The 12,089-nt window shown below is 43.6% G+C and overlaps 1 protein-coding gene across 1 annotated transcript; it reads right to left on the reverse strand.

Moving 5' to 3' along the window:
• Positions 1-6,654: 6,654 nt before the first annotated feature.
• atf4a (activating transcription factor 4a) lies at positions 6,655-11,302 on the reverse strand. Its single transcript, XM_008300674.1, has 4 exons — positions 11,133-11,302; positions 9,966-10,145; positions 9,403-9,720; positions 6,655-8,484 (listed from the first exon to the last, which is right to left on the reverse strand). Exons 2-4 carry the CDS (start codon positions 10,012-10,014, stop codon positions 7,499-7,501), a joined length of 1,353 nt encoding a protein of 450 aa, XP_008298896.1. The 5' UTR covers positions 10,015-10,145; positions 11,133-11,302; the 3' UTR covers positions 6,655-7,498.
• Between the last annotated feature and the right edge of the window lie 787 nt (positions 11,303-12,089).

The raw sequence follows: 12,089 nt of genomic DNA on the forward strand, positions 1-12,089 counted from the left end.
TACCAATAACTCTAAAAGAGGAAATTAAGGGACAGCGAATAAATGAGGGAAAATTAAAAATAAGTACATGCTGTTAGAGTTCATTTACACAATAAATAATAATTAGACAAACTATGCAGCTACAGAAACAAAATGTGCTGAGTTGGGTAAACTGCTTCACAGTTTCTTGTTTCTCTGACTAGAGTGGTGGTTGGTGGTTCGCAGGGCGGAGGTGTGATGTGAGACACTCTAGCACCATGTAGTGCATTTCTAAAGAAAAGCAAACTGACCTACAAAGAAAGCTTGCAGGAGGAATCAGGTTTCATTAACGCTACCGCTGGGTCATGCAAGGGTTAAGACACCAAGAGGAACCGGCCTCAAGCTTTGCAATATTTGTACATTTACCTCGTCTAACGTCTGCTCAGTGACTTGCAAAATACACTCATGAGGAAACACATGGTCAGCGTTCAGCTCTGTGGTTCCTTGTTACAAGCGACAGGAGCTAAAGTGTTGTCATGTGTTCCAGCCCACAGCACATTCACACCACCCACTCCTTTACTTCCAATTTCAGCTTTCTTGCAAAGTAAAAGAGTTAGAATAATTGTGTTAGTTGGTTTGGTTACCGTCTCAGCTGATGTGAGTTACTGGAGATTAACGCTGATTGTGATCAAATGAGTGTCACGACAGCATTCATTCGAGTCTGCTTGTTTCCTCGGGGGAAGAAAACTTCATTTTATTGAAGTCACGAGTGGGAAAACTCTTGGATCATCTGAAATGGAGTCAGTTTAACAGTTATGACAGAGCATAGGTGACTTAGCTGTCAAGATTTTGGAGAAACGCTGTTGATATTTAGCTAGTATATTTAGATATTTAGCATGTGTCACATTTCTCTTTCCTCCCCTTTGCCCCATCTGCCCTCCTCTTCGTCCTCCTCTTCCTCCTCCCCGTCTTCTGCACGTGTGCACGACACCCTGGAATAGTGTTGCTCTGTTTGTTTCCCATTTACAGAGTCACAGCTATATATGAACTCTGGGGTTTTTTTGTTTTGTTTTTAGTGCACCCACAGAATGTACAGCGAATGGAAACAGGAGATTTTGGAAAAAAAAAGAAGAAAAAAAGAGGTGCATTGAATAATAATTACTGATTTTACTTCTAAGGCTATAAAATGTTCGTCTCGGTTGTTCCATCAGACAACTTGGAATGAAAAACTGGTCTCACAGCCACGTGAAATCCCTCACTCACAAGATCTGAATGTAAATGTGAGCGGAAAAAACTATTTACATTAAGACGAAGAATGCAAAAGAGGGACATTAACATAATGGACAAAACTCAGTTTTATCTGACAGGGATCTACTTGATGTTTTACTTAAATGGGATCAGAACGGTATTCTGATCCAGTGTCATTCTTTGCTATGCAGTTTGTAAATTATTTGTTTAATGTAACAGCAAATCCACACAACTTACAAGTGAGTATATAAAGAGTGTATTCAAGAGCATCTGTAAGTTAAAGCCAGCTACCTTAACGTCCTACTGTAAGACGCATATAGAGCTTTACTGTCTGTAAATATAAATGATTTAAATGCTCCAAGTTGTACCCGTGCTCTGTCATCCTGTGCTTCCATTACTTCCAATATGGCAGTAGCTGCAGGTGGAGCTCGTACGAGTTTATCCACCATATGATGCTCAGGAGCTGCTGTTAATATCAGCCAGGAATAGAGCCGCCAACAGCCCGAGGTCTGAATATCGGAATGCATCAGATCGCTTGGCCATCGCTGAGTACAGTAGACTCTCACTATGAATAGCCTTACAGCCTTACTCGGTTTCACCTCTGTGACGAGCCAAATGCCATCTGGTCTCGTGATGTAATGTCAAATGTAGTTGGGGATTGTCTCTGACAGACTGAGCCGTGCTGCTCCTAAACTTAAATTACTGGCTGCACTGGGGGACAAGTCAGAACTGGTTTTACCGAGTTGGCTCCAGGCGACAGGTTGAAGAAGAAATTACAGGCAGACTTCAGTCTGAGGGAAATCTAGTCGCCAGTTCGGCTTGTCGTGGTTAATGTAGTATATTCTGTACCGACACAGACTACATATCAGACACACCTCTCAGTGTAACACAAAAATATTAAACAACACCAAAAAACTACAGCTTTGAAATATAAGAATTCACTCGTAGTACGACTAGGAAACGTGTGAATATGGAAGAAACCAAATAAAAACTTTAGTTACTCCAGTAGGGTCTTTTCTCTAAGGACTTAGTGTTTTGCAATTTTGGGAAACGCATTTTTGTTGTTGAGCGTTCCACAACGACAATGAAAACACAACACCCAGGAGACATTTAGCCTAGCTTAGCATAAACGCTAGAAACGGGAAGACAGCTAGCCTTACGCTGTTCGATTGAGGTAACAAAATCCTCCTACACATAGCTTTATTGGTGTGCTGCATTTGAATTGAAAAGTTAAAAAATTTCCAAATTCCCTGCCGGAAATCTCAACTGGGATGTCCTGAGTCATGATTTGGAAAGTCAGCGTTAGCTCACTGACTCTACTTCAAAATCCAAGATGGCTGCTGAGTACATCAAGAGTAGTGAAAGTTGTAGCTATTAAAATCATTTCTGTCTTGTTTGTGTGTCATTAAATGAGTCATACAGTCAGTGTAGATACGTTACTTCAGTGTTTGTATACACAGTTGTTATCAAGCGGTATCGCTAACAATAGCTAACAATGGCTACCCTGAAAACAAAGGTTTTTCCTGGAGCATCTTGGAATTTGTATGAAAACTCGGTCAGCTGGGGTGTGGTGTCGTTCTCCACTCTGGCCTCTGAGATAAAGGGAACGCACCAGTAGAAATGAGATCTCATTCATATAACCAGATACAGAGGTGTAGCCTGTCCGACAGTCACAGTTTCTATGCTAGTTTAGCTAACTAGCGGCTACCCTGAGCTCACTGCAGTCAATGAACCTTGGAAGTCAAAGATACGTCGTTTTTGATCACTTCAATGTACAAAATATGAAAACTTAACTGAGGAAACAAATACAGACCAAAAAGTATGTTGTCTAATGTTTTAGACGTTTGATTAAAAGTAGAGAAGCTGCGTTTAGGTACAGTTTAGTGCGTAGGCGGCTGTTTTGGACAATCATCTGACTTCTGGTGGCATTTTATTTTATTTTTCCTGGATATTGAAAATTTTTAAGATTGAGTTGATGCAGAATGCAGGATTAGCACGCTATTATGAAAGTGTTCTCATCTGACTCCCAGCACAAAAGCAAACAAGCATATTGCCAAAAAGTCAAATTATTTCTTTAAAGGTCAACGACTAACAATGGGAGTTAGATTTCGAATAGAACTGCAGCACTCAGGTGTGTTATGGATCAATGTTTACTACACTTCACACCCACATGACAACAAAAGATACAGACATTTTTTTTCATTGATCTATTCAAATATCTACATTTGTGCTAAACAGAAAACAAACATCCCAAGAAATGAGAGTAAAATGAAAGATTCTGTTCTTAGAAAGGATGAAGGATGTTTCTCTTAGCTTTCTGTTTCGGGACAGTCTGTCATGATGTAAAACAAGGCTTTAGTTCGGTCTAACTCAGGCATGAGCGCCTCATGAACCGAGACACATGACTGCACACGGTCTCGGCCTGACATTGTCTTTGTCTAATGACGAAAACGGAATACATGGCCACTGTGCTGTGAACAGATGAGCTGAATGAAACTTTTGTGATCTTGATTACTATGGAGCTCGAGAGAATGCGACGAAAATAGACGTCGCTCGGAGCCACCACACCCATCATCTGGTCGTGTAGCGGAGGAAGAATTTCTCTCTGTCAGTGCAGTACGGTCCTATTTGGAGGACGCTTGCGGGATAGAATTAGTTTTTAAATCAACTTGTCCACCTCTGTAAGGTCTACGTGTGAAGCGTGTCCAGGGCTTCCCTTTCAGTAACCGGACTCCACATGCATGTGAAGCTCGGCTCGGCCCCGGATTCTTAAGGTCGCGTGTCACGTGGAGATTTTCAAAGCATGTTCTCCCTGCGGCTCACGTCCACGCACACCTGGATCTGTAGTGTGGAAATGTACCAGATGTCATTAGCCAGGGAGAATACATGATGTTTAATCTATACTCTGGTTTTAAACCCCAGACAATAAGAGTCTCATATAATAAATTATCTCTATACAACATCCCTCAACTCCACGCTAAAGTCACAGAATATACGCCTTGAATTTATTCAAAGGACAACCCCTTCAGATCTTATTCTCAAGGAGTCCTAAAAACACATGCAAATAAAACACGCACAACAAATATGCAAATACAGACAGCTGTGGTAGAAAAACATCCGTTACAAAGGGCCAGAAAATGCATGAATTAAATCAGCATCCAAAGCAGCTGAAGTGGTTTATCTGGTATGAGTGAAGCTCAAGTTGAAAGTACATGCAAATCGAGAGCATGTTTTAAGATGAGAAAATGAAGATAAAGATGGCCTGAAGCAGTGAAAAAGGGGTCGGGGTGATATATCTCAGGAAAAGAGGAACAGGCTTTTTATTAGCGCGACCTGAGTTGAAAGTTCTCCAATTTCCCTGAGGTTCTCTACCAAAGGGATCAATAAAGTTATATCGAATCTAATCTAACCTCTAATCTAGAATACTTACAGCATTTTTGTGTGTTTGGTTATCCATAAAAACAAAAGAGAAGAAGTGGCCCTAAGTTGGAAATTCATTGAACAACCTTATCAACAGCCTGGAAACCCTCAAAGACAACACATGAAGACACAAACGAGAGGAGAGCGTTTGGAGGTAAAGTAGTCGAATTCATCAGGAGATATATCCTGAAGTTCTTAAACATGTCACGTAATTGGATCACTTACAGCATTAAAACTTTGCACAGCTGGCCTTTAATGGTTCAGAAATGTCGTAAACAGGGATGTAATCAGTACCATTAATAATGGATGCGTCCCATTTTCAGCGACCTGTTGGTGTGAATGGAGGCTTGGTCGCTGCATCACACGACGTTCTGATGCTAAAAAGGTTTCCAGTGTGTGCACGCAGGAAACGGGACAAAATAACTCAATAGCGAGAGAGAGTGAAAAACAGGCGATTTTTGGCGGTCATTGTTCAGCCACAATGCAACGCACAACAGAAACACAGGAGAAAAGTCAGCGTGAAGCACCTCCAGAAAGATCTTGTCAAACACAAAAAGTATTAATTTGAAAGAATGAGTTTGCTTTGTGAAGTTTAACCAGCAGTTTGTGGACAGTATAGGTCGCATTGAAAAGAAGCATTTGTCATAGCACTCATAACACAATGTGATTCCTGTATCTTCACAGCGGCGAAACCACCCTCGGGTGAAACCAAAGACATACTTTTCCTTCAACAGCTACCCTAATTGCAACAATTAAAGAGAACACGGAGTAAAGGGTACGTTGGCGCCATTAGTCAGCGACAATTACTGCACGTTCTTCTGTGAAGCTCGGGAACAACTCGTTCATCGCTGCAACATCTAAGTCAAAACGATTATCTCTTCTTTCTTTCCATGAAGCGCGCTCGTCCTTTCTTATCTGCCGCCTCTCAGGAGGGCAAGGCCTCAGAATCGGTCGGGGAGGGGTGTGAGTCCATGTGAGCGGGGTTTTACTGTCAAGACTGAATTTACACAGCTGCTCGGCAGAAGTCGGCACACTGAGCTGCCTCTGAACCACATGTTTACATTCACCCTACATCCATAACCATACTGACTGAAATCTGAAGTCTGTGATGATTCGTGCTTTTGCTTTTCAGTTTTTGTCGAACACTTGGATGAAATGTGTTTCCAGTTTCAGCCTGACACACACATACATAGACATCAGCGGCACTTTGGGTGACACTAAATGGAGTCATCTACGCCTCCCCCCCCGCACCCACCTGTGAAAGACACCCTGATAAACCACACAGCGTCGTCTGGTTTCAGAATTACAGGGACGTTCCCGTAAAACAGAAACCCAGCTGTTGCTCCTTCATCCTCCTCGTCTCTTATTTCCTGGCAGAAGACTTCAGTTTCAGGCGGCGACATGTGACTCGGCTTCAGCGTTTTTTTTTTACACTTCGAACTTGCTCACCCAGTAAGATCAGAGGAAACCGTTCACACACTAATGGATGCATATTCTTTCAAATATCAAATGGGAATGAGGTGTCCTCTCTCACAATGTGTTTATATTGGTGGCAGTTTGTTCTAAAGAGACTAATTGAATCAGTTCAGTTTGTTCCTAATGTCATCCACAGCGGTCACACCCTCTCCTGGAACCAGTAAACCGGTCGTCTTCCCTTAATGTTTAACCACTGACTCAGCAAGACCAGAATGACTCGCTCATGAAAAATGCAAACAGCACAAGTCTGCAGCACAAGACCTGACCTATCGCTGACTGGATTTTCAAGTTTATGTGTACATTTATAAACAAATGCTGGATTTTGTTTGTCATTGCACTCAAGGGAAGCCTTGATGTTGAGGATAACCTGCCAGTGTTGCCATTAGCATCCATAAAACATCAATGTGTGTAAACAGAAGTACATATATTATTTTATATTAGCATTTACATGTTGTTCAGAGGGAAAATTAACTAGTAAATTATATTTGAATAGATCTACTTCCTCTAGTTCAGCACGACTCGACTTGAAGAAGAATACGTCACACACGTGGCTTGAGTAGTGATAGATATTTATTAGAAAAAAGAAAAGCAAAGCATTTTACAAGCCAAACACCTTTTCTAAAGAGACTGTGCTACTCGAGACAAAATCAGGTTTTATCCAGCGTTAAATAACAGAAGCCACAATCGGCAAGCAAAGAAGGATTAAAACTATGTACACAAAAAAAAATAAAAAGGAAAAAAAAAAACAAAACATGTTGACAGTGTAACATCAAGATTTCATAAATAGGCTGAGGCCCCTTTCTGGACTTGAAGCTGTAAAGAGGAAGGTCAAACGGGGTGACAGTGGGTTAAAGAGTAAGGTCGAGGCGGTATCTCACGTGACGGATACAGACTAATTTCACCGGAGCTGAGATGGGCTGGCTGGGTGGGGCACCGAGTTGATTACTGGGAGTGTGAGGGAACATCTCGTTAATGAGTTACAAGTCTAATACGCTACCGGACACTATGGTGACTCGTGGTTTGCATGCCTAGTCTACAAAGACAAACATACACTCTGCCTGTTTGTACAAGTGTCTTAGTAAGACGGGGAGTACACAAAGGGATCTAACAGGGGACTGAGAGCCAAGCATGTACAGATGCTTCACCTGACTAACTCCCAGCCCCCTGCTCTACTCTACTAATCTCATCAACTTCCACAAGCTTTCCATTTATCATTCAGCCGTTCCCTCTTTATTGTGCAGTGGCGAGTTTCATACATCCATCCTCACGCGCCAATCTAATCTCTTACAACAGATACCTCTAAACACTACGATGGATTTCTTTGTTGTGACATGTGAGCATTGGACCGGAAACACAACCTCCCTCGAGAGATTGTGCCGCATGAACTTTCTGTTGTCTAAGCCACTGAGCAGGTCTTTCCACGACGGTGCTTACGAACTTCGTCCATCAGGTCCTTGAGGTACTGTATCTCTCGGCTGATGGACTCTGCTTTCTCCGCCAGCTCGTGGTTCTTCTTCTCCAGCTCTTCGCACTCCGTGTTCAGCAGCTCCTGCTCGACCCTCTTCTTCTGCCGGTAGCGAGTAGCCGCCGTCTTGTTCTGTTCCATCTTCTTCAGTTTCTTCTCCACCACTTTGGGAGCGCCAGACACCGATTTGACCCGGGAGGCTTTGGGGGAGGAAGTAGCAATGGGCTCTGGTTTGGAGTAGGGTTTGGTCCTGGAGGAACCAGCTGCGGGGGAGGGAGTGCGAGGTGGGGAGGGAAGGCGATCCGGTGAGCCGGCAACTGACTCGATGCCAGAGTCGCTGTCGGAGTCGCTTGACACAGAGGCTTTGATGGTCTGATCGGGGAGTAAAACGGAGGATTCCTCTTTCTTGGTGAGCACCACCACAATGTGACCGGCGGTGGGAATGGAGAGCACAATGGGGCTGGGTGTTTGAATGATTCCACTGGGATCTGGGATGACGGTGGCAGTGAGGGACGTCGCAGTTTTCTCTGCATCCTGGACATCCACTTCACTCCCCAGCTCAAGGGTGTCGACCGGAGAGGGGGGGCACGGAGAGGGAGGCTCAGACTTCACAATAACCTCCTGAGCAGGAGCCACCTCTGTCTTCTTGGCCTCAGCTGCCCCTGGGAGAGGGGGCTCTAGAGGGAGGGAGGGGATGCTGGGCAGTGGCAGGTCCAGCTCGAGGCTGCTTTCTGGGACGGGGATGGTTGTCTCAAAGGAGTCGAGATCCAGATCCATGTGGGAGTCAAGTGAGGCCAAGAGATCCTCGGGAGAGCTGGGAGACTCATCGGATGAGCAGGAGCCAATGAGCGAATCCAGGTCAAATTCACTCAGGTCTATTTTCTCTGACATCCAGTCCATTCCGGTGAAAGCATCATCTGCTGACAGAGAGGGTTGTTTGTTAACGGCGAAAAGTGAAACAGAGAGTTAAACAAACAGGAGCACTGTATTGTGATTGTAGCGAACACAAAAGCTAAACTTTGGGTAAATCATATCCCCCATCTTTATAATCATGTTTTTCAACGGACAACCTTTAATCTGGATTAATCTGACCCTGTCACTCCCCTCTTAATGACTCTGTGATGCATGAAAATATCCTTGAACTGATGCCAGTAACCACAATATACAAATAAACGTCACTGTGACAAAACCGGCCTGAGCCAGTCTCAACTTGCTCAAAACCACACCTGCAAGTTGTAAACCAATGAGTGTTGTACATTGCTCAACACACCTTCCAGTTACTCACTCGTGGCTTTAATTTTGAAATTACACACAAGTATGCTCAGTGTAGAGTCAGTAACACAAGGCTGAACATTTTAACTAATTACTAAATTCATTAACTCACGTCAACAGTTTTCACTTTTGCCTACAGGCGTATTGTAACGTGGCGCTGTCTTTTTACAAGGACAGCCACGACACACGACCAGTTTCACATCTAGGTCACTGTCTGCAAGGCAACCTCAAATGCTTTCCTGACACAAAACCACACATATAAAATATTTACTGCAAGTCTGAAAGCAATTAGCATTCCAGACTCCACAATCAACTCTAAGAGACGTGGAAACTGAGATGGAAACGTTTTCAGGGGCCTTATGGAGACAAAGAATAACTTTTGACTTGCAAACTAGTTTAAATATCAGCTATATTTAAAAATGTGTTTTTTATTTTGGTATTTTTTTGTGCATCTTCTAGAGCTCAACTTAATCATTCTTCCAATCATTTGTTCCTTTACGACACAAACGGTGAGAATGATCTTATCGGACATTTAATACAAGTGAATTGTAAGTCACGCTCACCCTTGCCATCGTCTGCTCCAACGTGGGCGTCGAGCAGATCGCTGGCACCGAGCCAGGACAGGGACAGCAAGTCCGTTCCGGCTTTGGTTCCCAGGAACAAGGAGGAGTGGGTGGGAGGAGGAGGAGAGGGAGGTGGGGAGGCAGAAGGGAGAGGGGACAACGACAAGGTCTGGTAAGGAGACAGGGAGGATGCATAGGAGGAGATAGAGAGGGGGGGCGAAGCTGGCTTCCCCTCTAGAGAGGAGGAGGGAGAAAGAGCTTCTTCTTCATCTTGGTCCAGAAGGGGCCCCATGTGGTCAGCCATCAGAAACGAGGGCCCTGCAGACAAAGACTCTCTCCATCAGTGTCCAACTTGTCACCCATCCTATTCCAAACTCTAGCTGCTATACATTAAAAAAAAAAGTACTTCTGCTTTGCAAATGACACATGGAACTGTGCTTAAAATGAATTATTCTTGATGACAGGTTCCTCTGGAATTACTCCACCTATTATTCGAACCGGTTGTTGTGTCTACAGCAACACCGTCAGCTGCTTTAGGGGACATGTGTCATCACAACACCCACCTGAGTACAGGTCCTCCACGTCCTCCAAGGCGAGCTGGGAGAGTGTCATGGCTGCTGCTGGTCAGTGGTAGCCGTGAACGGGTGTATGAAAACAAGGGTGAGTCTGTTGACGTTATCAAGTCGAGGGGTTCGGTACTGCTGTCGACGGCAGCAAAGCTGAGGGTGGTTGTCGCAAGAGACCTGGGTGAAGGAGACACAAAATGCACACCATGTTATTGTGAGAAAATGCAAAATTTGGCAGAAACATTTCTGAAAACTATTACTAAGACAAAAAACAAATAATCTGTAGAAGTATGCTTTATTTTTAAACATGTTGGTGTGTTTAGGTCTTTCCAACTTAAATGTCACATGGCTGGAAACTTAACATGATCAAAAAACTCCCCGACGCAGGTGTACTTCCTGAAACAAGTACACATTTCCCTTCACACGCAAACGACAGCTTCCTCATTGGTGTGTGCACTAGCGTCGGTAAGAGTGTTAGTGTCTCTGGCATGGGGGAGGGGGAGCTAATAATAGCTAATCCGCTCCTCTGAGGTGTCAGAGCGGCGTTGATGGGAAACACTCCGCCCTCCACCGGGGGATAACATTTCCTAATTTGGTCATGCTTTGGCCGGTAACTCCGCCCACCCGCATGAGTCACCGCGGAGATGTGGGAGGGCAACCGCCATTTTCACAACAGAGCCATCTGTGCGAGGCGGGGGTTCGGTGAAAACGACAGTGCGCGCCATTTTGGACACGCCACGTTGTCAGTGAATAATATACACAAACACTACGAATATGGGGAGAGAAACACTAGCAGCCGCACTGCCGCGTTTAAAACCAAAACATTTCAAATTAAGGCATTTAAAGGTCTTCGTTTCCCACGGAGAGTACCGTTATTACGCCTTACACATTCAACACAAAACGACACAACATCAACTGTAGTGTCGGCTGGGACTACTTCGGCTGACCGTCTGTAATTCGACACTTGACTTCAAACCAGGAAATCCACGTCTCAGTGTACACTTTTCATTTCCCCAGTAGTCTTTCGACCGTTTTTATTTGTTTTAAATTTTAGCGCCATTCAACAGGTACGTTAACTTTATTCGACACCTGCCAGTCCCGCCAATATGTACATTATCGACGTCGGAGACTCTCAATGTGAAAACAACCTTAAAAAATACTTACGCCATTTTGCCAAAAATAGCCAGTGCACTTAGCCGTTGCACTGCCGGGTTGTTGCCGCTGCAAAGATCGCCGCCGCACGCTTCACACTGCCATGTTAGCGCGGTAGAGCTGCCTCCAAACCACGATGATCTCTGTGTATTGTGTACAAACGAAGGACGGGCGGAGACGGGCGCAACACTATATATATAGAGCCGAAGCACTGCCGACTGTGTTCCTCCGCCGCGTCACTCCACGGGGGCGTTTGTTGTATGTGACAGTAGCAGCCCGGCTGAGAGGAGCTTCCGGTTCAGACAACCACTTTACAAGCACGAGCGACGGTAGCTCCTTCCAGCTGGGCAGGGGGTTTGACCTAAACAAACACATCCTCGTGAGCGTTATCCCTCCGCTCGACTCTTGTTTGTCATTGGCCGAATGCACATCGTCTATACAGCTGACGAGAAAAAAAAATATAGATCCATAAGTAACTCCCCGCGTCAAATGTAGGTCAAATGCAAAATGTAAACATTGGGGCAGGAAACTACTTTGTGTGTGTTTTACACTGAAGGTAAGCCTGGCAAATATATTATAAAATACAGCCTCTAAGATATTTTAGCATTTGTTGCATAACAGTTGAAACAGTGAATATTCATTGTGCACTGTTACAGTACGTCACGAGTTAAACAAAACTGTTGTTTCAGTCCTTATTCACTTTTTAAAAAATTATTATTGTTTTATTATTCTTATTATTCTTATATTCTTCTTCTTCTTCTTCTTATTATTATTATTATTATTATTGCTATTATTGTTCTTATTGGTATTGTTGTTATTATTATTATTTATTTATTTATTTTTAAACTGCAGCCAGTCACACTTTGTATATGTTTGTTTAAATAAAAAAAAAGAAAAGAAAAGAAAAAAAAATTGCCTTTATTCGTGCTCTTTTTAACTTATTGTTATTATTATTATTATTGCTATTAT

Source organism: Stegastes partitus, unplaced genomic scaffold (genome assembly GCF_000690725.1).
Source record: "Stegastes partitus isolate 25-593 unplaced genomic scaffold, Stegastes_partitus-1.0.2 Scaffold1573, whole genome shotgun sequence".
Taxonomy (NCBI): domain Eukaryota; kingdom Metazoa; phylum Chordata; class Actinopteri; family Pomacentridae; genus Stegastes; species Stegastes partitus.

What these genes read in the sequence shown, in the direction of transcription:
- atf4a (XM_008300674.1), bottom strand. Translation starts at nt 10,014, where the DNA reads ATGACACTCTCCCAGCTCGCCTTGGAGGACGTGGAGGACCTGTACTCA. An exon ending in CGTGGAGGACCTGTACTCAG is followed by an intron (nt 9,721 to 9,965) that starts GTGGGTGTTGTG and finishes CTTTGTCTGCAG; the next exon opens with GGCCCTCGTTTCTGATGGCT. An exon ending in TGGAGCAGACGATGGCAAGG is followed by an intron (nt 8,485 to 9,402) that starts GTGAGCGTGACT and finishes CTCTGTCAGCAG; the next exon opens with ATGATGCTTTCACCGGAATG.